General features: G+C 34.5%; 2 protein-coding genes across 2 annotated transcripts; one reads left to right on the top strand and one right to left on the bottom strand.

The window, feature by feature from the left end:
- Positions 1–22040: 22040 nt before the first annotated feature.
- On the top strand, positions 22041–23188 carry LOC145104254 (large ribosomal subunit protein eL20x-like). Its single transcript, XM_079041521.1, has 4 exons — positions 22041–22153; positions 22336–22451; positions 22582–22645; positions 22729–23188. The coding sequence occupies exons 1-4, from the start codon at positions 22142–22144 to the stop codon at positions 23068–23070; spliced, it is 534 nt and encodes a 177-aa protein (XP_078897647.1). The 5' UTR covers positions 22041–22141; the 3' UTR covers positions 23071–23188.
- Positions 23189–23802: 614 nt separating this feature from the next.
- On the bottom strand, positions 23803–26185 carry LOC145104252 (3-oxoacyl-[acyl-carrier-protein] synthase I, chloroplastic-like). The gene is made up of 7 exons (XM_079041520.1): positions 25617–26185; positions 25068–25499; positions 24773–24946; positions 24570–24683; positions 24373–24474; positions 24208–24274; positions 23803–24105 (listed from the first exon to the last, which is right to left on the bottom strand). The coding sequence occupies exons 1-7, from the start codon at positions 26067–26069 to the stop codon at positions 24038–24040; spliced, it is 1410 nt and encodes a 469-aa protein (XP_078897646.1). The 5' UTR covers positions 26070–26185; the 3' UTR covers positions 23803–24037.
- Positions 26186–26541: the final 356 nt, after the last annotated feature.

Here is a 26541-nt window from a genome sequence, read left to right as displayed (position 1 = left end):
AAATAGATCTAAGATGCGGTTATCAACAGCTCCGAGTCCGAGGAGAGGACATTCCAAAAGCTGCTTTCCGAACTTGATACGACCATTTCGAATCCGTTGTGATACCCTTCGGTCTAACGAATGCCCCCACGGTATTCATGGACCCTACGAACCGAGTTCTCCCAACCATTCCTAGTCAGCCTTTTTAATTATTTTCATCGATAACATACTCGTCTGCTCACGAAGCAAGAACAAAACACTGTCAACACCTACGACCAGCCTTGAAGGTATCAAAGCCGGAGAATATCGCGAAGGGAACATTGCGTGGATGGGATAAAACTCTCGAAGTCAAAAGACGAAGCTTATTGTTATAAGAGTTGAATTGGGCGCTATCTGGGTGATCGTCGATAGGTTAACCAAATCTGCCCATTTCCTGCCAATAAAGGAATCAAACAAGATGGAAAGATTAACATGGACCTATATCAAATAGATCGTGAGACTCCATGTAGTACCAGTATCTATTATCCCGGGTCGGGATAACGGATTTACTTCAGAATTTTGACAGTCACTTTAGAAGGCTATGGAAACACAGCTACACATGAGCATTGCTTACCACCCTCAAACTGACGGTCAAGTGAACGAACCATCCAGACACTTGAGGATATGCTTAGAGCATGTGGGATAGACTTCGGCAAGTCATGGGATACCCATATACCACTAATCGAGTTCTCATACAACAACAGTTATCACACAAATGTCAAGGTTGCTCCTTTCGAGGCTCTTTATGGTCGCAAATGCAGATCACCTCTATGTTGGGCTGAGGTAGGTGACTCTCAGCTAGCAAAAGGGCAAACACCGAACAGTACTTTAACAGGGCCCGAGATTATTCGTGAAACTACCGAAAAGATAGTCCAAATCAAAGCCCGATTTCAAGCATCACGAGACCGACATAAGAGTTATGCTGATAAATGGCGAAAGCCTCTAGAGTTTCAAGTCGGGGATCAGGTGCTATTGAAAGTCTCTCCCTGGAAAGGAATGATCCGTTTCGGTAAACGAGGAAAACTGAACCCGCGATACATTGGACCGTTCGAGATTCTTGCCCGGATTGGTCCAGTGGCTTATAAGTTGCAGTTACCTGCCGAGCTCAGCAACGTACACCCTGTGTTCCACGTCTCGAATCTGAAGAAGTGCCTATCAGATGAAACTCTTGTTATTCATCTAGAAGAGATCGAGATCAACGAGAATATCCTGTTCGTCGAAGAACCAGTTGAGATATTGGATAGGGAAGTGAAGCGTACGAAGCAGAGCCGCATTCCGATTGTGAAGGTTCGATGGAACGCTAAACGTGGACCGGAATTCACATGGGAACGCGAAGATCAAATGAAGCAGAAGTACCCTCACTTATTCTCTCCTTCATAATCCTAGTTTCAAAAGAATTTCGAGACGAAATTCCCTCTAACGGGGGGATGATGTCACAACTGGCATTTTTGCCAGGAAATTCTGTGATCATGTAAACGTCATCTATGATGATACTTGTAACTCTAACTTGATACCGTACACTATGTTCATTCTATGACCACAAACTTAGTCAAGATTCACAATTAAAGTTCAAAACTCTATACAAAGTATTCAAATAGTCAACTGGGAGTTGAAAACCCTAGAGATCTCGGTTCAAGTTCATTATGGACAAGGATTTCCTTATTGGGCCTAATGGACCAATAAGCATTCAATTCAACTATATTGGGCTTAGAAACCCTATTTGGATTCTAATTGGACCCAATTCATAAATCTATAACATTTTGGACCATTTGGGCCTAGAATGATTCATTCTAACCCTAAGGAGCCTTATTGGGCCATAAATGAATTAATTAGCCCTAATGGGCCATAAACTCATTCCTTTATACCATATTGGGCCGTGAACCCTCCTAAGGGCCCAATGGGCCGAAAAAATATTTTTGGGCTTCATAAATTCGAACAAGTCAAGAGAAGGCCCAAATTTCTTCATCCTCTTTCCTCCTAGCCCATTCTCGGCCCATATAGTATTTAAAAAAAAAAGAAATAAGAGGATTAACTAGCATTAGACACATCATTATTACATGATGGACTTCCATGCAATTTAACCATTAAATAATCCATACATCTCATGCATCTAGGTATCCATCACATCCTCACCCCTCTCTTCTTCTACTCATGTCCGAGAGCTAGCAACACACACACACACACTTTCAAATTCTCTCCAAAATACTTTCAAGATCATCCTCCTTCTTCCATCAAGAATCTCGAAATTTTGGGTTGTGTTTCAAGGATCTTCATCAAGTTTTTCAACCTTTGGTAAGTTGTTATTAAACACAAACATCTACTTTCCATATTAATGTTAAGAACTCCTTCTTACATAGCTTTACTTCATGATCTAACTCTATAGAACACCTCTAAGTTCGAAAATCCCCTCAAGAAGCTTGCTAGGATCGAAAATCACATCATCTTCTTCCATTTCTTCTTCAAAACCGAAACATCAAAGCAAAGGTGAGTTCATACCCCCTTGTTTTCCGTTTTTACATGTTTTTGGGGGAGAATACAAGTATTTATGTGTAGATCTATGTATTTATGCATGTTATGTGTGATTTTCTTGGTTATTCTTGTGAAAATGTAGAAAAGCTTGACATATCTCGAAATCTCTAACAAAAATGGGTGTGAATCATAAACTAAAACATACTAGTCAACATACTACAAATATAAAGGTTTTATACATGCTTAAGATGTGAAAAACAAAACAAAAATCTTGTATAAGGATCATTTTTTACAAGTAAACAAAAGGTTGGGATAACTTTTACCACTTACGGTTTTTATAAGGGTCACAAGAGTCATTTTCTTTTAAAATTGGGTCTTTATGATATTTATGACTTTAAAGGGGACTAAAAGTAAAATTTTCGCATAATGGGCCATAATATGGGCCATTACGGTTCCCTTGGGCCTAAAATGTAAAAATCTTGATTTTTATGGATAAAAATTGTCATTTGATACAAAATTGAGCTAAAAATGTAAATATGCGGAATTAGGGGCTAAAGATGATACTCTAGTAGAAATTGGACCAAAAATATTATTTTAAATTGGGCCGAAATTGTCATTTTTATGAAAAATGGGCTGAAAATGTAGTTTTTGTAGAAATGGGTCGAAAACAGCAAAATTTACATATTTGTGCCAAAAAGATTCATTTAGATGTATTTGGGTCAAAAATGTTAAATTATATTTGGTTGGGCCGAAATTGTAAATAATTATGAATTTTAGGGCCGAAAGTAAAACTTTAACCAAAATGGGCCACAAATGGTCAATATATTTGAATTAAGCCCATAAATTGAAGACTTTTAGTCTTAAGGGATCTAAAGTGTCAAATTTTCCAAATATGTGACTAAAATGTATATTTTCGGTCTAGTGGGCCAAAAGTGTCCCTGTTACAAAAATTAGATATTTTTATTGTCTAGCTAAACCTCGAGCTAAAACAAACAACGAAATAATAACGAATTGACGAAATACATCGATAACAATTTTTATTGGGCCTAATACTCTCGTTACATGGCCAATGGGCCTTAAGGGCCCATTTAATTCTATATTGGGCCTAATATTTTCCATGACGTGTTTATTGGGCCCTGCGGCCCATTTACATGTTAATTTGGGTCTGAACTATGGATCACATGTTTATTGGGCCTTAGTGGTCCATTTACATGCCTATTGGGCCTAAATTACCCTTTTACATATTAATTGGGCCTTAGTGGTTCATTTACATGCTAATTGGGCTTGTACTAAAAATCACATGCTTAGTGGATCTTAGATATACCTCTACATAATTATTGAACTTCATACATTCATATACATACCTTTGGATTTGAAAACATACAACATTCACGTAAACATTAAACATGGTGAAACACATAACAATCGTGAAAAGTTGAGGATCTAGTGAGACTTGTCGGTTGGCACCTTTGAGTGTACATTCGTAGCCTGTAGTTATAACCAAAGTTTCTTGGAGGGAGAGTGGGAGTTTGTGTATAGATCTATACAGGGTGACCCCCACGCCTTAGCTGTTCGCTACAGCTAGACTAGGCCAGTCTAGGGCGACAAACCTTACCTACATCAAAACCGGCGCCTGAAAACGCCAAGACAGGTGAATTAGTCATTATCAAGCATGGTTGTAACGGCTCACTTAGAGACTAACTTCATCAAAGATTTCGGTATATTCATACAAATCTAGACGATACTAAAAACATACATACAACGATACTCGGTCTTGGAAATTTTATGATTACGATACTTTTATAAGCAGAAAATACCGGATTTTCTGGGAGAAATACATTTATACATTACCTTCTACTTACATCAGAAAATACAGGGTTTTTATCTGGATTACATTGTTGTTATTTATACATTCCAAAAGCAGCAAACACACATGCATTAATACTTGATTTTGACACATTACCTTCAAACTACTTTACAGAAAATATCGGATTTTCTGGTGTTTTACGAACCATACAAAACTTTTCAATCAAACATGCTTATGAACTCACCAACATTATATATGTTGACCGTTTTCAAAATAACTTGAATTCTCAGGTAACGTTAAGCAGAAGAACCTTCAAGTGTGTGGATTTATTTTGTGTAATGTCACTCATCGTACTATTAATATTTTGGAATTATGTAACTTAAGACAATATACTTGATGTGAACAATACCAGTTGTAATATGTAATGTTTGGTGATGATTGTGTTATGTTTCATGTATATTCATTGTGATGATATTTCAATTGATAGTCACACGAGCCCTCGGACGTTTCCGCCGTCTGGTTCGGGGGTGTGACAGGTTGGTATCCGAGCATTGTTTATAGTGAACTGGCATATCCAACTATACAAGATATGCAACTATAAATACAATGGGACTAAACTACTCTGAACATAATAATTAAAATACATACTTATGTGTGCATTTTAGAGTAATAACACAACAAGAACATTAAAAGTCTTTGGAGGATTTGAACATCGCTATTAAACCCGGGCAGTTATGTAGTCGTATTGGGGGTGAATGTAGCTTGATCAACTACATTCATTCAAAATACGACCAACATGTGTTCGGGAGTAATCGTGATGGACAATGAATCAAAAACTTACCATCTAATTATCCAAAGAGCTTATAGAACCAAACTTAAACAATTAAAAATACTATAGGAGTATTTGAAAATACTATCTATATACACTCTTCACACACCCCTTACCCCTCCGTTTCTCGTGCAGTAAGCATGGAAGACTACCAATAAGGTGTTCTTTACTACCAGGCTCTAGTGGCCAATGGATTGCTTGATGGAGACCCTGTCATGATTCCAGGAGAAGATCCAGGCCTAGGACCTGAGGAATATGTGGAGACCAATCATGATTTCGGGGAAACCGAGGAAGAAATGGAGGAAAGGGAGAACATTACAGAAGTCCCCAACGAGCCTCCCACTTCGGAGAGGACACCGGACCACCCCGCAGCACCGGAGGATTTAGCCGCTCGTGTACGTTAATTGGAGGAGGAGGTTGCCGCCCTCAGGCAGCAACTCTGGGCAACAGAAGGCCGCGCAGAGCTAGCAGAATATGAGAGGGACACGGTCAATAGGGAGATGAGCGAGTTCGCCGACCGTGTGGCATGACACTTCGCCATTTGATCACCTATCAGACCCTTGACGTTTCGACCAAGATTAACTTCGTCTACTACCACTACTGCTAGGATGCCTTGTTGTGTCCTACTATATGTACTATCGGCGACATGATTAAGTGATTACACTACTCATGGAGTCGTTACTCTGTCGTATTTTACATCATTTCATGTATTGTATGCCTTAGGTAGGCAAATTTTCATGTACCCGAAAGGTTTTCATTAATGAAAACGGCTATATATTTTTCGCATGATGTTGTATTCTGTTATGCGTTCTCCTACTTTTATTACATATTGATTCTATGCACTCACATACTCACGAACAACCGAACCCTCGAAACCGTTAGTTACTCAAGGATCTCGAAACCAAAATAATCTATAAACTCTATGGACAGACTAAAACTTTGTGCAAAAACTGCGATTACCTACTACCGTAAATACCTCATAGAGATGTAGATGGAAACAATGTGAATCATACGACAAAACGCGAAATTTATAGAGTACAACTAGGAATGACGATGGTTACTTACGATATGGCTTATCATCATGCAGCAGGAAAATGCCATCCCACAGAAATAACAAGCACACCCGTGAGACACCAATCCTGTAGATGGACTCTGCTACATTCCAAGCGGCTGTAACAGCTGTTGTAACCGATGTTATGGCACAACTCAACGCAAACAACACCAACAGAGGTGGAAATAGCATCGACTACTCCAGCCGAAGAAATGAGCACGAAAACCAACAAGTGACAGCTTATCAAGGCACTTCGAACCCCAAGCTTAAGAGTAGGAAGCAAAAGCCTGGGAGTAAGAGAAAGGGACAACCAACTCAAGGGTCCTCGAAGAAACAACATGTTTTTGTTGTCCATACGACCATGACACCTACTACATCAACAGCAGCGAGACCATACGCTGGAAGCCTTCCAAAATGCAACAAGTGCAATCTCCATCATAAGGGAGCCTGTCAGAATCCGTATTGTAATAGATGCAACCGAAAGAGTCACACTACCAGATACTGTAGAACTTATCCACAACAGAATCAACAGCCAAGCAACAACAACAACAACAACAATCGCAATAACAGTAACAACAACGCCAATTCGGGGGCCAGTGACACCTGCTATGGGTGTGGAGGAACCGGTCACTTCAGGCGCAATTGCCCCAAGGCTAACAATCAAGGAGCAAGAGGACCAAGAAGAGTCCTGACCTTGGGTCAAGGTGAAGCAGTCCAAGACCCGACGGTTGTCACTGGTACGTTCTCACCTAACAACTCTTTCGCTTACATCTTATTCAATAGTGGAGCCGAGCGAAGTTTCGTTAGTAACAAATTCAAACACTTGCTAAAACAACAACCCCAGAAGCTAAACGAAGCCGTCATGGTGGAAATGGCTAATGGGAAAAACGAATTAACCAAAAAAATGTATATATATAGGGTGCACTCTCATGTTAAATAATCATTCATCCTCAATCAATTCGATGTCGAGTAGATATTAGGAGCCTTATTGTGATTATAGGCATGGATTGGTTAACCCCACCATGCCGACATTATATGTCATGAGAAGGCCGTTTGCCTTCACCTCCCTAACCAAGAAACCCTAATCATCTAACGGCGATAAGCCGGACGTCAATCTCCGTCACATCTTGCGCATCAAAGCACAGAAGTGCCTGCACATGAAGAACCATGCGTTCCTCGCTCCTGTTGTAGACAAAGCCAAAGAAGAAATCAACATTTAAGACATCCCAGTGGCATGCGATTTTCCGGATTTATTTCCTGAAGACCTTCCGGGAATACCCCCAGAAAGACAGGTTGGATTTCGAATCGACCTCATACCCGGAGCCACATCAATTGCCAATTCCCCCTACAGGTTAGCTTCCGCCGAAAATTCAGGAGTTATCCAGTCAATTAAGAAAATTGTTGAGCAAAGGATTCATCGGACCAAGCTTCTCACCCTGGGGAGCTCCGGTCTTGTCCGTCAAAGAAGACGAATCCTTCAGAATGTGCATCGGTTTTAGGGACTTGAATAAACTCACTATCAAAAACCGATACCCACTTCCTCGGATTGACGACCTATTTGATCAGCTTCAAGGAGCTAGTTACTTCTCCAAAATAGATCTAAGATGCGGTTATCAACAGCTCCGAGTCCGAGGAGAGGACATTCCAAAAGCTGCTTTCCGAACTTGATACGACCATTTCGAATCCGTTGTGATACCCTTCGGTCTAACGAATGCCCCCACGGTATTCATGGACCCTACGAATCGAGTTCTCCCAACCATTCCTAGTCAGCCTTTTTAATTATTTTCATCGATAACATACTCGTCTGCTCACGAAGCAAGAACAAAACACTGTCAACACCTACGACCAGCCTTGAAGGTATCAAAGCTGGAGAATATCGCGAAGGGAACATTGCGTGGATGGGATAAAACTCTCGAAGTCAAAAGACGAAGCTTATTGTTATAAGAGTTGAATTGGGCGCTATCTGGGTGATCGTCGATAGGTTAACCAAATCTGCCCATTTCCTGCCAATAAAGGAATCAAACAAGATGGAAAGATTAACATGGACCTATATCAAATAGATCGTGAGACTCCATGTAGTACCAGTATCTATTATCCCGGGTCGGGATAACGGATTTACTTCAGAATTTTGACAGTCACTTCAGAAGGCTATGGAAACACAACTACACATGAGCATTGCTTACCACCCTCAAACTGACGGTCAAGTGAACGAACCATCCAGACACTTGAGGATATGCTTAGAGCATGTGGGATAGACTTCGGCAAGTCATGGGATACCCATATACCACTAATCGAGTTCTCATACAACAACAGTTATCACACAAATGTCAAGGTTGCTCCTTTTGAGGCTCTTTATGGTTGCAAATGCAGATCACCTCTATGTTGGGCTGAGGTAGGTGACTCTCAGCTAGCAAAAGGGCAAACACCGAACAGTACTTTAACAGGGCCCGAGATTATTCGTGAAACTACCGAAAAGATAGTCCAAATCAAAGCCCGATTTCAAGCATCACGAGACCGATAGAAGAGTTATGCTGATAAATGGAAAAAGCCTCTGGAGTTTCAAGTCGGGGATCAGGTGCTATTGAAAGTCTCTCCCTGGAAAGGAATGATCCGTTTCGGGAAACGAGGAAAACTGAACCCGCGATACATTGGACCGTTCGAGATTCTTGCCCGGATTGGTCCAGTGGCTTATAAGTTGCAGTTACCTGCCGAGCTCAACAACGTACACCCTGTGTTCCACGTCTCGAATCTGAAGAAGTGCCTATCAGATGAAACTCTTGTTATTCATCTAGAAGAGATCGAGATCAACGAGAATATCATGTTCGTCGAAGAATTAGTTGAGATATTGGATAGGGAAGTGAAGCGTACGAAGCAGAGCCGCATTCCGATTGTGAAGGTTCAATGGAACGCAAAATGTGGACCGGAATTCACATGGGAATGCGAAGATCAAATGAAGCAGAAGTACCCTCACTTATTCTCTCCTTCATAATCCTAGTTTCAAAAGAATTTCGGGACGAAATTCCCTCTAACGGGGGGATGATGTCACAATTGGCATTTTTGCCAGGAAATTCTGTGATCATGTAAACGTCATCTATGATGATACTTGTAACTCTAACTTGATACCGTACACTATGTTCATTCTATGACCACAAACTTAGTCAAGATTCACAATTAAAGTTCAAAACTCTATACAAAGTATTCAAATAGTCAACTGGGAGTTGAAAACCCTAGAGATCTCGGTTCAAGTTCATTATGGACTAGGATTTCCTTATTGGGTCTAATGAACCAATAAGCATTCAATTCAACTATATTGGGCTTAGAAACCCTATTTGGATTCTAATTGGACCCAATTCATAAATCTATAACATTTTGGACCATTTGGGCCTAGTTTGATTCATTCTAACCCTAAGGAGCCTTATTGGGCCATAAATGAATTAATTAGCCCTAATGGGCCATAAACTCATTCCTTTGTACCATATTGGGCCGTGAACCCTCCTAAGGGCCCAATGGGCCGAAAAATTATTTTTGGGCTTCATAAATTCGAACAAGTCAAGAGAAGGCCCAAATTTCTTCATCCTCTTTCCTCCTAGCCCATTCTCGGCTCATATAGTATTTAAAAAAAAGAAATAAGAGGATTAACTAGCATTAGACACATCATTATTACATGATGGACTTCCATGCAATTTAACCATTAAATAATCCATACATCTCATGCATCTAGGTATCCATCACATCCTCACCCCTCTCTTCTTCTACTCATGTCCGAGAGCTAGCAACACACACACACACTTTCAAATTCTCTCCAAAATACTTTCAAGATCATCCTCCTTCTTCCATCAAGAATCTCGAAATTTTGGGTTGTGTTTCAAGGATCTTCATCAAGTTTTTCAACCTTTGGTAAGTTGTTATTAAACACAAACATCTACTTTCCATATTAATGTTAAGAACCCTTTCTTACATAGCTTTACTTCATGATCTAACTCTATAGAACACCTCTAAGTTCGAAAATCCCCTCAAGAAGCTTGCTAGGATCGAAAATCACATCATCTTCTTCCATTTCTTCTTTAAAACCGAAACATCAAAGCAAAGGTGAGTTCATACCCCCTTGTTTTCCGTTTTTACATGTTTTTGGGGGAGAATACAAGTATTTATGTGTAGATCTATGTATTTATGCATGTTATGTGTGATTTTCTTGGTTATTCTTGTGAAAATGTACAAAAGCTTGACATATCTCGAAATCTCTAACAAAAATGGGTGTGAATCATAAACTAAAACATACTAGTCAACATACTACAAATATAAAGGTTTTATACATGCTTAAGATGTGAAAAACAAAACAAAAATCTTGTATAAGGATCATTTTTGACAAGTAAACAAAAGGTTGGGATAACTTTTACCACTTACGGTTTTTATAAGGGTCACAAGAGTCATTTTCTTTTAAAAATGGGTCTTTATGATATTTATGACTTTAAAGGGGACTAAAAGTAAAATTTTCGCATAATGGGCCATAATATGGGCCATTACGGTTCCCTTGGGCCTAAAATGTAAAAATCTTGATTTTTATGGATAAAATTGTCATTTGATACAAAATTGAGCTAAAAATGTAAATATGCGGAATTAGGGGCTAAAGATGACACTCTAGTAGAAATTGGACCAAAAATATTATTTTAAATTGGGCCGAAATTGTCATTTTTATGAAAAATGGGCTGAAAATGTAATTTTTGTAGAAATGGGTCGAAAACAGCAAAATTTACATATTTGTGCCAAAAAGATTCATTTAGATGTATTTGGGTCAAAAATGTTAAATTATATTTGGTTGGGCCGAAATTGTAAATAATTATGAATTTTGGGGCCGAAAGTAAAACTTTAACCAAAATGGGCCACAAATGGTCAATATATTTGAGGTAAGCCCATAAATTGAAGACTTTTAGTCTTAAGGGATCTAAAGTGTCAAATTTTCCAAATATGTGACTAAAATGTATATTTTCGGTCTAGTGGGCCAAAAGTGTCCCTGTTACAAAAATTAGATATTTTTATTGTCTAGCTAAACCTCGAGCTAAAACAAACAACGAAATAATAACGAATGGACGAAATACATCGATAACAATTTTTATTGGGCCTAATACTCTCGTTACATGGCCAATGGGCCTTAAGGGCCCATTTAAGTCTATATTGGGCCTAATATTTTCCATGACGTGTTTATTGGGCCCTGCGGCCCATTTACATGTTAATTTGGGTCTGAACTATGGATCACATGTTTATTGGGCCTTAGTGTTCCATTTTCATGCCTATTGGGCCTAAATTACCCTTTTACATATTAATTGGGCCTTAGTGGTCCATTTACATGCTAATTGGGCTTGGACTAAAAATCACATGCTTAGTGGATCTTAGCTATTCCTCTACAGAATTATTGAACTTCATACATTCATATACATACCTTTGGATTTGAAAACATACAACATTCACGTAAACATTAAACATGGTGAAACACATAACAATCGTGAAAAGTTAAGGATCTAGTGAGACTTGTCGGTTGGCACTTTTGAGTGTACAATCGTAGCCTGTAGTTATAACCAGAGTTTCCTGGAGGGAGAGCGGGAGTTTGTGTATAGATCTATACAGGGTGACCCCCACGCCTTAGCTGTTCGCTACAGCTAGACTAGGCCAGTCTAGGGCGACAAACCTTACCTACATCAAAACCGGCGCCTGAAAACGCCAAGACAGGTGAATTAGTCAATATCAAGCATGGTTGTAACGGCTCACTTAGAGACTAACTTCATCAAAGATTTCGGTATATTCATACAAATCTAGACGATACTAAAAACATACATACAACGATACTCGATCTTGGAAATTTTATGATTACGATACTTTTATAAGCAGAAAATATCGGATTTTCTGGGAGAAATACATTTATACATTACCTTCTACTTACATAAGAAAATACAGGGTTTTTATCTGGATTACATTGTTGTTATTGATACATTCCAAAAGCAGCAAACACACATGCATTAATACTTGATTTTGATACATTACCTTCAAACTACTTTACATAAAATATCGGATTTTTGGTGTTTTACGAACCATACAAAACTTTTCAATCAAACATGCTTATGAACTCACCAACATTATATATGTTGACCGTTTTCAAAATAACTTGTATTCTCAGGTAACCGTTAAGCAGAAGAACCTTCAAGTGTGTGGATTTATTTTGTGTAATGTCACTCATCGTACTATTAATATTTTGGAATTATGTAACCTAAGACAATGTACTTGATGTGAACAATACCAGTTGTGATATGTAATGTTTGGTGATGATTGTGTTATGTCTCATGTATATTCATTGTGATGATATTTCAATTGATCTCAACATTATGAATTATTTCTCTTCTTTCCAACTAATATCCGTTTCCAACCTCAATTGTTTGTGTCCGCGGAACAATCTTGTTTTGGTTATACTCACGTATTGTATTTCATTAATCTTCGAGAATCATAGTATGCAATATGATATAAGTATGCATCACCTCACTCATTTTCTTCTCATCAACAAACATTGCATGGTATTTTAGTATATGTCAACGTTTTTAAGAGAACCAAACGTTTGTTCAAAATCTGTCATCGCCTTTTCTTGATCTTTCTTAAACTTCAACTTCTTTTTATCATTAAGACAAGACATGTTAAGGACATTTATGTCATTCATGGAACCTGTAGAACCATAGAAGGTATGCCATATCCACAAATATTGTAATGCCAGAACTTTAAGTATGATGGTTGGGTAACCATGATCAACTTGGATGTGTTGACCTTGATATGCATTCATACAATTGCCCAATTCCCAGTGGAGGCAATCTAGGTTCCCTAACATTATTGGGAAGCCATCCACATTTGTGTGATGATCATATAATTGTTGGGCATGACTATAAGTAGGTTTACATAAATATCATGTATCATACAATCTCATGACATAGTTGTAAAAATTGTGAATGCTTTCTCGTGCAGCACGTACGAACATCCTAAGATTCTCATCTACTGCATAAGGGGGAAGTGACATATGCTAGTTGACGAAGTGTAGCTGTGCGTTTTTGTAAGTGAGTAAAACCTATTGTACATCTAACATCTGTGCGTTGTTGAAAATATGAACATGCTTCCGTGCTGTTGTTGACTATACAATGAAACACATGTTTTTGCATACATAATCGCTGTCAAAAAAGTAGTCTTGAAAAATCACATGCTCATCAAATAATTATGCATGAGGCGTTGGTGAGTAGCTTCACGATTTCTTGTATGTATCTTTTTTTAATCCACATTACATTTTTGACATTCTGATGCAATTCTTCTATGTTTACTTCAACGGATTGAACAACCTCCATAGTCGTTTCTAACACGGCCTCAAAAATTCCAGAAGATGACGACGAATACATTTTTAGAGATAAGAAATAAGTAAATTTTAAAGTGGTATGAAATGGTGTTTAGGGGTGATCTATAGGGTTTTAAAATTGAAAATAAATAAATAAAAATATAGTCGTTTGATGATTGGTTGTCGGAGGATATTGAACTCGGTTATAAGCTAGGGTTATAAGCTGCTGACTACCCATGCTGAGTTGCACCTTCCGAAGACGAGACGCGATGTGCACCGAGTTCACCTACGTGATGTCGAGCCCACTCCCTACGACCTAAGTTTTTACACACTTGGAGATTATATATATATATATATATATATATATATATATATATATATATATATATATATATATATAGGGTTAGGTTCATATGAGACAATAGTATTTTGTGAGACAAGGGGACCAAATCTTGACCACTCATCTTGAATAATCAAAGGTTGGAATTTAATCATATTAAACCACAAGGAACCACAAGTAGGCGGTGGTATTTTTGTAATTAAATGGAACTTTGGGATTAGAATAAGGCATGGAGGGGCAGTAATGGAAATTTACATTCTATTTCATTCAGATCGCAAAAACACTCGGTATTCTTCTAAATCTTCTTCATTTTGATTCATAAAACCCTAAAAACCCTCGAGACAAACACTAAAACTCGTTTGATTCATTTTCAATCATCAATATCTTCTGTTTCTTTCATATTCGGATTTGAAAGCTCTGGTTTTATCATCCTTTCATTTTGATTTTGATTGTGAAATCGCTCGAGCATCAATAGATTAGATCTGATCACTTCAGCGTTCACATCGTTCTTCTCCCTAATTTCTTTGAGTTCATTCATATACTTCTCCCCCTTCAAATTCTTCTCGATCAAAATCATTCGTCAATCTTCATCCAATAGATTTTCAACCAAATCCCCTAATAATCGCCATCATCATCAAGAAAACGAATGGACCAGTATTCAAAAAACCCCTAGCATCGACAAAACCATAGGATTGAAAAACCCTAGCCTTTTATTCAAGTTTTAGCAGTGAAGAACATCAGAATTCGCACATTCATCATAGATTATCGATGGTTCAAATGAATCATATTTTGGGGAGAAGATTGAACCAAATCGCACATTTCAGATTGCAGGTATTTTAAATATAATTTGATTTTAGAAGTTATTTTGTTTGATTAATTAGATGATCTGGTGAAAGACAAGTAAATTTGTGCTAGCTAACTTGATATTATACATATTTTGATTTGATAAGTGAGGTCTTGCTTCCTATGTTGATTTTAGATGTTATTTTGTTAGAAACTACTTTCTTTAAACCTTTTACTATGAATTAATGTGAAATATTCTGAAATTATGTGTCATATTATGGCTTTAGACATTATGATTTTGTTGGAAACAACTTGATTTGAACTTTTTTGTTAAATGATGTGTAATATCTGATTTTAGAAATTCTTCTTTTGTTTGAAACAACTTTTCTTTGAACCTTTTTGTGAAGTATTGTGATAGTTCTTGATTAATAATGAAGCAATGTCATATATTCTGAAATTCTATGTCATATTCTGATTTAAAATATGTAATATTCTAAGTATTATTATTAGTACAATTTGAGTTCTAATGTTATTTTGTTGATTAATTAGATAATGCAGTACATACATGGAAATAAGATTTAATACATTAATATTATAGGCAAAATGATGTAACATAATTTCTAATTCCTTATCATTCGGATTTTCAACATTGTGATTTTGATTCTGAAACCATATCAAGTTTCAGATCATCAACCATTCCTAAATAAAAGAAGCTAACGCTTGTTATTCCAGCAAATGGCTTATTATACACAATCAGATTCAAATTTTGCATCTAAAGTTATTCTAGGTGACATATAATACTCTAATCTCTTCATGGTTTTATCTTCGCGTGTGATTTTGAGTTACTATGATATAAACGGCAAATTTGTCTCTCTGTATAATTTTGAGTTAATGTATCCATCTATAAAATATTCTATAAAACTCTGTGTTCTGATTATAGAATAGTTTTTAGTCAAAATAATGAAGTAATGGCATATATTCTAAAACTATATATCATATTCTAATTTAAAATATGTAATATTCTAAGTATTATGATTAGTAAAATTTAAGTTCTTATGTTATTTTGTTGATTTATTAGATAATGCAGTACACATACATTGAAATAAGGTCTAATACATAACTATTCTAGGCATTTTGATTTAACACAATTTATGATTCATTCTCATTTGGATTTTCAACCTTGTGATTCTGATTCTGAAACCATATCAAGTTTTGGATCATCAACCATTCCTAAATAAAAGAAATTAAAGTTTGTTATTCCAGCAAATGGCTTATTCTGGATAATTGGATTTAGATTTTGCATCTAGAGTTATTCTAGGTAATGTATAATACTATAATCTCTTCACAATTTTATCTTAGTGTGTGATTTTGAGTTAATGTGTTACAATCATCGAATTTATCTCTATATGAATTTAATTTGATAAGACATAACTTACTTCTTAAATTGATTTTAAATGTTATTTTGTTTGAGTAATTAGATTATCTAGTAAAAATTTAGTGAAATATTGTTGGATAACTTTATATTCTGAGTATTCTGGTTTGATAATTCATATTGTACTTCTTAATTTCATTCAAATGTTACTTTGTTTGATTAGTTAGATGATCTAGTAAAAATATTAGTAAAATAGTCTTTGATAACTTAATATTCTTGGTATTTTTATTTGTTAAGCTAGGTGTTACTTCATTATTTGATTTCAGATGTTATTTTATTGATTAACTAGATGTTACTGCTTACTTTGATAAGTAAAACCAATTCATACACCAATGACTTTATTATGTAAAGTTAATGTATATATATAGAATATTCTAATATTTTACATTTTCTTTTATCATAACTTTATGTATTATTCAAAGAACAACTCTTTATACGTTATTAGGAGAATGTTTGATGTTGATAAATTAAAAGATCCAAAAACATGAAGAAGTTAAAACTATTGTAGGTATTTTAGGTTTCAGTAATTGATAAATTAGGTTTTATCTTTTTTTAATTTCTTAATAGTCTTCAATTTGTTTATTGATGAACTGTAATTTTAATTTAAGATGTTAATATGTTAATGACATGATCTAGTGCTAAATTAGTAAAATAGGGATTGATATAGTATTCTAGACATTGTTATATGATTCTGAATCCTATAAATCCATTGACTATTGGTTTTATTTTTTTGATTTGGTAGCTAATGAAATCTCTTGTATGTTGTAAAGTTGTAAATTTTACTAATATTTGATGTTTGTGATTAAGTTAAGTTTGTTTGTTTTCAGATATGATTGATTTAACAACATTGTATATTACTTGTTATATATTCAATTTTTATGCTTATAAATATTTATAGAATATTTATGTAGAATATATGAAATTGTAAAGAGATTTACATCTAGAATATAAATCCTGAGAGATTTACATTTAGATTTGAACTCTACAGGTAACTTAAAAGTGTTCTAATTAGAGATTTTGAGTTCTTATGAAAACTCAAAATCAACAAAATTGTTATGATAATCTAACTAATTATGCATCATTTCATTAAATTTTAAAGTTATTATTTTGATTCCTTGAAATTAGAGTTAGTATTCCAGAAAAGTTTAAACCAAACATTTATATATAATTGTTGAAGAATAGCATCAAATTATGTATTAGATATTCTAGAACAAAATTTAGAACAAGACTAATTGGATATCATTGATGTTATACAATGTTAAGTTTCAATATGTGTCCAGGTTTATAACAACACTAGTATTCTGATATTCTATTTTGGTCTATAATCCTAATTACTCTTAGAGTATTAATAACGTTTGACATAAGTAATCAATTTACGTAAGTATTCAGATATTTTACTTTAGTTTTAATTGATTTAACAACATAGTATATTGGTTTGTTTTATTTTTCATTGACGTGCAATTGTAACTTTTAATATGAATCTATATTCTTAATATTATGGAATTATTTACATTAACAATAATTTATTGATGCATATAAAACTAAAATAATGAAGAAATTAAAAGAAAAAAAAAGACAACAAAGAAGAAGGATTTAACTTTTAAATCTAGCATGTCATTAGAACACCAACTTCAAGGAAAAGGTACAAACTTTAACACAATAGTATCATGTTGATAAGTATTATTAGAAAAATCTAGGCATTATGTATTCTGGTTTTGTAAGATTATGATACTATTTACTAAATTTTCGAGACATTTTGTCGTAAAAATATTGTGATATAGGTATTTATGTATAAATATTCTAGACATTTTGATCTTATTAGAAACCAGGAACGATTTAGGTATAGCCAAAGGCTTAACGAAAAGATAATTGTAAGGCTCGACGGATAAATTCAGTATTAATAAACAAACCAAGTATAGATAAAGTATTCTAGACATTAATATTTTGTTAGAAACTATTTTCTTTGAACCTTCTAGTGAAGTAATGTGTAATATTATGATAATATTTGATATAGTATCAACTTATGTGAAATATTCTAAAATTGTCTGTCGTAATCTAATTTTAAACATTCTGATTTTGTTGGAAACAAGCTGCTTTCAACCTTTTTGTTAACTATTGTGTAATATATGATTTTAGACTTTACATTTTTTTGGAAATAACATGTTTTGAAATTTTTGTGAAGTATTTTATCATATTGTGATTGTACCTGGAAATAACAACATGCAATTCCTTAATTGTAAATTGCTTGTTAAATGATTTTTCATTCTTTTAAATTTTTAGGATTTTAGAAATATTGTATCATTACATTTTATTTTATAATAGGTTTGGAACATAATTTTTTGTTTGAGAATAAATTTCTTCTTTATATCATAGTTTTATTGTTTTAACAAAAGCATGTTTTATTTTTTGATGCAGGGAAATGAAGAAATTACCAAATTTAAGGCAAAATGAGTTTTTGTCCTAAAGGAAAGAATGTACAACAATGTTTACCATCAAAAATAGATAAGGAAAAAAGTCTTAGTTCACGGTATCTCGTCTGATAGATCGTCAACCGACCGAAGACGGATCAATAGAATACGAAACAAGTATATATGACAATATAGTTGTAATTTTAGTATATAAGATCTATAAATGTTGATATTCAATTTGTGTTATGTATTCGAACATTTTGTTAAATAATATGTAATATATGATTTTATACATTTTTCTTTTCTTTGGAAACAATTTGTTCTGAACCTCTTTGGAAAGTATTGTGATATCACTTTATTAATACTGAGGTAATGTGTCATATTCTAGAATTATGTGTCATATTCTAAAACTATGTGTCATATTATAATTTTAGAATATGTAATATTATAGAATTAAGAGTTAACGTTACAAGAATGTTGTTAGTTTAATTATTAATGCGTTGTTTATAAAGACATATTTTTCATAATATTGTTGAATCTTGAGTATCTATATTAATTTTGTTTATGTACATGAATTGAATAAATGGAAAAATCAAAAGCCAAAAGTCAATGAAACTAAAACAAAGAATCTCAATGATTAGAAAACCATTGATAATTTGAGAACAACATTTCAAGATAGTATCATAAATCTTCATCATCTGGTTACCTTGTTAGACAAAAGGATGAATATGAATCTCAAAAAGTCTTATCAAGTTATAGTCAAATAACAATGCACCAAAAACCATAAAAAATCTATTACATGTTTGTGACATATAAAATCTATTACATATCCATTAATCTCAATACTTATAGTTGAAAAAGTCTAGCTTCAAACATTCAAGTTCCTTTCAACTTCTGGTATCCAAAAGAAATAACCATGAGGTCAAATGATTTGTTTGCAAGAGCCATATTGCGCTGCAACCTTTTCACTTAGAACTACAAAAAACAATATACCACCACATTAACATATAATAAAAATAATGTGCATTCATATGACTTTAATCATAAATGTATGTTCAATATTCTATAAGAAAATATGCGGTAACATGAACTAATCAGCAACACGATGTTGATAATTAGAATTAATAAATTTATGATCAATATTCTATAAGAATAACTGAATAATTGATATTGGTAACAAAATTACATTGGGTTTCCGATTGATTTTCCTCATGATGGAGAATATATGAATCACCAATACTTAACATAAAACACTAAACATAGTATTGTTCTAATTATGAAAATATGTAGTGCTATATATATTTAAACAAATTTATGCTAAAAAAACATCTTAAATCTTTTTTTGTTTGAAATAAAAAAACCATTTCATTGTATTAAAGAGTTGGTTTCTATAGAAAACCAGATAAAAGAAATGTATAACATTAAACACACTAACGATGTCAATTATTATTGAAACAAAGTCATAAATTCTACTTCGTGGTGTAATGTTCTAGTTTGTAGCATAATATTCTAGTTATGGTTAATACTATAAGATATATTTAACACATGGTATAATGTCAACATTATAGTTCAGTCAGGTTTTAATGAATAGAGTAAAAAATTACATGACAAGGAGGATTATGACTAACCTGAACCTGTTCTACTTCATGCAAAACTAGTCAATGCATCTTTTACTTAACATGCAACTGACAAGGAGGACTGTGACTAACCTCAACCTTTCACTAAGATATTACATGTTCTTTAATCTCAACATATGTCGTAAGAACTTCTAATTTGAAACATTCAAGTTCCTTTCAAGCTGAGCTTCATTAACTAAATTTCTCTGCAACAAAAATGAATGAACATTTCAGAATAGATATGAATTAAAATAAATACAATGTTTTTACAAGTGATTCAAACTTCAGATGGATTAAGATTTACAAAATTATATTCATAACATTTCAATGATAGAATTAAGTTAGTCTAATCAGAATAATATACACTAGTAGAGAATCACATCATGTAATAACATATCACTGATGGTATGTATCCAATGGATATAATCAAAACAATATACATTCTTATGAAATTAATCATAAAATAACTCATTGTTAACATATACTAGCTTTAGAAGAACAATAATTTATTTAATAGCATCTAATATTTTTTTAGTACAACCCATTTCCTACAGGTTAACAAGAGCATATTGAAAAAAAGTGTGGTAAAATACATCTCTAACCATCTGTGTTTAAAGAAAATGACATACTTTAACAAAACTAAGGTAAATTTAATAAGATTAGTCAATATTGAATTATTTTACTCCAATACTAACTCATATTTTGAAAGTATACTCATTCTTAAAGAGGACTTTATTTATAGAAAGGAGGGGGTGATACATCAGAATCTTTATTCATTCAGAAATTTCATCAAACAGGTAGAATGCATGTATAGTTTAAGAGAATTTTCTCAAGAACAATAATTGATTTCAATCAATCAATATGATGTTTGATTGCTGAAATCATGAATTATATATATATATATATATTAATTGGAGAAATGACTAGTAGCTTGATGAGTCAATCAGTTCATGTTACAAGGTTAACAATTGAACATGTTATATGCAAGTAACAATGAAAGCAATGAAAACACAGAGAAGAAAACTCAAACCTTGATCAATTGATGAAATCGTGATGTAGAGTAAAAATCACAGTTTGAAAGATCGTTAGCAATTGTTGAAGATGAAGATAAGTAGAAATCGATTGAACACTTGAACCTCTACCTTGGATGAAATCGATGATCACAGAGCTAAAATCGATAACAATCTTGTAATGAATTATTGGTGTCGATAGATGAAAATAAACTTCAATCACTCAGATTATCAATTGCAGATGTAGAAGAATGAAGAACATGAACTCAAAAAGCACAAAAATCGCAACTTTAATAACTATTATTTAGCATTGTTCGATCAATGTCCAAATCAAATTGATTATCGGTTGAAAGAATAAAAGATTTAAGGAGATAGAAGATTGATCGGAGTGAATTGAAGAACAATGCATGTTGATCCAGCGAATATCTTGGTAGAAGAATCGAAGCCGGTGATTTCTTGATGACATGAAGATAACGCTAACATTGAATCAGATCTGATCATCTAAAATTTAACCTAGTGACTAATCTACCCCTCGTTAACTAATCAATTAGATTAATTAGGGTTAATCACGTTTTTTTATGAGCCACAAGATCAGTTTTGATCAAAGGTTAAGATTTGGTCCCCATGTCTCATAAAATATAAGTGGTCTCAAATGAACCTCTATATATATATATATATATAAATGATTGAAGCTAGAACCCTAAGTCAAGGATATTAAATTGAACATTCTGAATAGGTGATTACGTTAATTTAAGGTTTATTCCCAACATAACTAACTATAACTATAACAAAAGTATAAATACAAAATTAATATCTTTTATAAACACTTTTATGTTGTTTTTCTATTTTCTGAAATGGGCCGGCCCACGATAGCATAGCCTTGTAAGTTCTAACTTCTAAGCTCGTATATTTAATAAAATATAAACCCTAGATTCATCTCCTTCACTCTTCAGCGCCTCTAACGCAACACGCACAGAAATTGTGCAAGGATCGATCGAGAGAGCAGCTCGAGCTTCGGAAAATGAGTTACAAAGTTAGTATTCTTCATGTTTATCTCTTAAATTGATTTCTCCAGATTAAACCTAATCTCAATTTTTAGTTTTACCTGTTATCGCTTGAACAAACTACGGTGTTTTCTTTTCTAGATTGCAATTTTGTATAGCAGAGTTATGGAATGCTGACATTTGATTGTTTATTCCGTTGTCTTCGTTGCAGTTCCATCAGTTTCAGGTTGTAGGCAGAGCCCTACCGACGGAGACAGATGAACATCCGAAGATCTATCGTATGAAGCTTTGGGCTACCAACGAAGTCCGTGCTAAGAGCAAGTTCTGGTACACATCGATAATCTCATTTCACCTTTTTTGCTCTCGATCCAATGAATTACATGTTATACACACATACTTTTGTATTTTGATTGTTTATTACATGGATCGATAATCATTGTATGGTGTTGGAAATCAGGTACTTCCTCAGGAAACTAAAGAAGGTGAAGAAGAGCAATGGTCAGATGCTTGCCATTAATGAGGTAATACTAATACTCTATTTTTTTTATTGGTTTTGTGCTGAAATCATATACTTCATTACATAATATTTGTTCTACATGTACAGATTTTTGAGAAAAACCCAACGACTATTAAGAACTATGGTATCTGGTTGAGGTATCAATCGAGAACTGGATACCATAACATGTACAAGGAGTACAGGGACACAACCCTTAATGGGGGAGTTGAGCAGATGTACACTGAGATGGCTTCTCGCCACAGGGTGCGTCATCATTGCATTCAGGTGATCAAGACAGCTACCATTCCTGCTAAGCTTTGCAAGAGAGAATCCACCAAACAATTCCATAACTCCAAGATCAAGTTCCCATTGGTGTTCAAGAAGGTTAGACCTCCAACTAGAAAACTGAAGACCACTTACAAAGCTTCAAGGCCTAATCTGTTTGTCTGAGTGACCACAACCCTTCTCATCGCATTTTGTTTTTCATTTGGAATTATATGTTAGTTTCTACTCTTAATCTTGGATATTTGGTTTTCTTAAATGGAGATTGGTGTTGTTGCTTTGAGAATTACATTTTGTTACAGATCGAGACTTTATTTTTCTTAAATTATGCTTCGACTCTCTTTATCTTGATTACTCTCTTTGATTGGTGAAAAACCTTTATAATAAATTAGATTTTATTTTAATAAACATGTTTTTATATTGAAATAATAATTCTGCAAAATAACCATCTATGAACAAACAGAACATTTGTCTATATCTGATTTTCAATAGAAGGTATTCTTCATATTAGGCTCAGATTTGTATGAAATACCCAAACTATTATAATATAAACAACTAAATGTATTCTAGAAAAGCAAGATGGATATCATATGTTTGCAATGAATCGAAACAAATTATGACATAACTCTTTAAGACGAAATAAACTATTTAACACATATTTACTGGTAAAACCTCTATAAGACGAAATAAACTTGAAATCGTTACACTAATTAATGACATAACTCTCAGTGAGCATAATATATACTTTCAATTTGTTTAAAGTATCTACGGTGTTCAAATTAGGGTGCCAAAATTTAAATGCTTTGTTGACTTAATTTTGGATCTTTTAATTATTCTCTTCATAAGAATTGAACAAAGTTTTATCTCGATACCAAAGCTTTCATTCTTCTTAACTCATCGTTTAAGCAATGATAGGCACTATTAGGCCCTCTTCATTTGGCCCTCTTCATTTAGTATTAAAATATATAATCCATGTCCATATAAGATGAGTAAACAAAATGCATTTTTCAAAAACAAAAACCAAATTACATAATTTCCAAAAGCCACTACAAACTGTCTCAACTTTTATTACTCAATGCTAGCCTCCAAATGTTGTTGACTCAAAATCTCACGTCTAGATTGTTCTTTCATAAATTCAAGGTTTAAATGCAGAGAACGCCACAACAGAGTTATGTCCACCAAATCCAAACGAATTTGAAATTGCTGCACAGAATAATAATAATAATATTAGTTTGAATTAGTCAACTCATAACTCACCACAAATCATGACAAAAAAAAAAGGTGCATAAACCACAAGAAACTCACCAACGTTGATTTCATGTTGTTGCTTTATATTTGCAACTGTGTCAAATTCAACTGCAGGCTCTGGGTTCTACAATATCACAAAAGATAAATAACATGCCATGTTACGAAATCATAAAAAGATAGAAAAATAAAACAAGAGTTAAAATATACAAAATTAAAACGTACAAATTGATTAATGGTAGGATGAAGCCACGAGGTTTGAATGGCTTTAATGCTAGCAATGGCTTCTAGACCTCCGGCTGCACCTAAGCAGTGTCCAATCATAGACTGAAACAATAGAAAAAAAAAAGATCCAAATATCCAATCAATGATGTCAATATGGACATGTGAAAATTTTGCAAAGGACAAAATAGGTAATTCACCTTGGTCGAGTTCATTTTGATCCCATCCGTGCTTTTGAATACCTTCTTTACAGCATTTACCTCAGCCAAATCACCAACCAATGTCGAAGTTGCATGTGCGTTGATGTAGTTAACCTAAATATATTATTTACCAGATTAAGTCAGTCATTAAGTAAAAGACAATTTCGTCCAAATGAAAAACAAAAAGAAACAATTAAACAAACCTCCTCTGCTGACACACCAGCATCTTCAAGACAACTCTTAATGCAAGAAGAAACACCAAGCCCATCAGATCGTGGATCAGTCATATGATAAGCATCACAATTTACAGCTCCTCCTAAATATTCAGCAAGTATGGGTGCACCCCTTTTCATTGCATGTTCCAAGCTCTCCATCACCTACAACACCATTTCAATTTTTTTTATCTTATTTAAAAAAAAATCCATCTACCTTGCTTTTTATATTATAGAAGAAAATAGATAAATGAAACTACATTGCTATTTCTTGCATTTAACATACCAGAACACCAGCACCTTCACCCATGACAAAACCATCTCTATCTTTATCCCATGGCCTAGAGGCCGTTTGTGGATCATCATTTCTCTGAGAGAGAGCTCTACAAGCCACAAAACCACCCAAACCAATAGGAATAATGGCAGCTTCGGTTCCACCAGCAATCATCATATCAGCCTCACCTCTACGAATATGATTTGCAGCAGCATAAAAGCAGTAATTTGAAGTAGCACATGCAGTTGAAATCGAGTAATTTGGTCCCATGAATCCGATATCAATAGCAAGCAACGCTGAACCCATGTTTGTAATCGCATAAGGAATGAAAAACGGAGTGATTTTTCTGGGACCTTTTTCGATTAGAGCCTTGACTCCATCGGAAAACACAGTAAGACCTCCCATTCCTGTTCCAACCAGGACACCAGCACGCTCTTTATCAATCTGCATAAACAGTAATTCAAATTCAAAAAAAAAAAAAGAGAAAAGGAAACTTCAATTAAACAAACAACTTTACCAGATTTGGGAGAATAAATCGGGAATGGGTTACGATTAACGAACCTTAGAGAGTTTATCGCCACCAAGACCAGCATCTTCAAGAGCTTTTTTACCAGCAACAATGCAATAACGGAGGCAATCGTCGAGTCTCCGATCGTTTTTACCGTCGATATACCCATCGGATGTAAACCCACGAATCTGACCACCGAATCGGGTCGGAAACTTGGATGCGTCGAACCTGTCAATCAACCCGATTCCGCTCTCCCCGGCTAACAATTTCTCGTAGTAGGTGTCAACGTCGTTTCCGAATACGGATACGAGACCCATACCTGTAATGACTACACGTTTTTTGGGGTCTGTTTCGCGTTTAGGTGCGGAGGCGGACATTACGATGGTGGCTCTGCGTGGGGCTGGGAGTGCGAGGGGTTTGACATTGATGTGGAATGAATGGTGGCGAAGAGGGTCGAGAGGGGAGACCCGAAGTTGGGTTGATTGGAGAAGAGCTTGAGATTGCATGGTGGTGTCGATGGAGAGGAGGCGATGATGAAAAATGGTGGAAGTATTAATAGCGCAGCGCTGCTACTTGTAACTTCAGTGTTTCATCGATACAAACGATGTTGAGGAGAAGTGGGCGGTGATGTTTGTTGACTGCGTGGCCGCGCGTGGCTTTTAGTGCGTATCAGAATGTTTTATTGGGATGTTTAAGTTGGATTTTATTTTTAGAGTAACATACAAAATTGGTTTATGTGTTTTGTTATTTTCTGCAAATCAAAATGTTTTATAAAAAGTTAATCCAGATATATTTTAGAGCATGATACAAAAAATATTCATGCGTTGTGACGTTGTGTTATTTTCAGGGCTGGCCTTAAAAAATCTTTTGCTATAAACAAATTTTATAAACAGGCAAAGGGTAAAAGGGTAATATTCTAGATGGTAGATATTGTTTTTTTTTTTGAACGGCGAAAAGATCGTAGATATTGTTATTCTT

The sequence above is a fragment of the Lactuca virosa genome, chromosome 4 (genome assembly GCF_052849685.1).
Source record: "Lactuca virosa cultivar CGN04683 chromosome 4, Lactuca_virosa_CGN04683_v6, whole genome shotgun sequence".
Taxonomy (NCBI): Eukaryota; Viridiplantae; Streptophyta; class Magnoliopsida; order Asterales; family Asteraceae; genus Lactuca; species Lactuca virosa.
The sequence above is the reverse complement of the archived record's forward strand: the minus strand, read 5'-3'. Positions and strand labels throughout refer to the sequence as shown.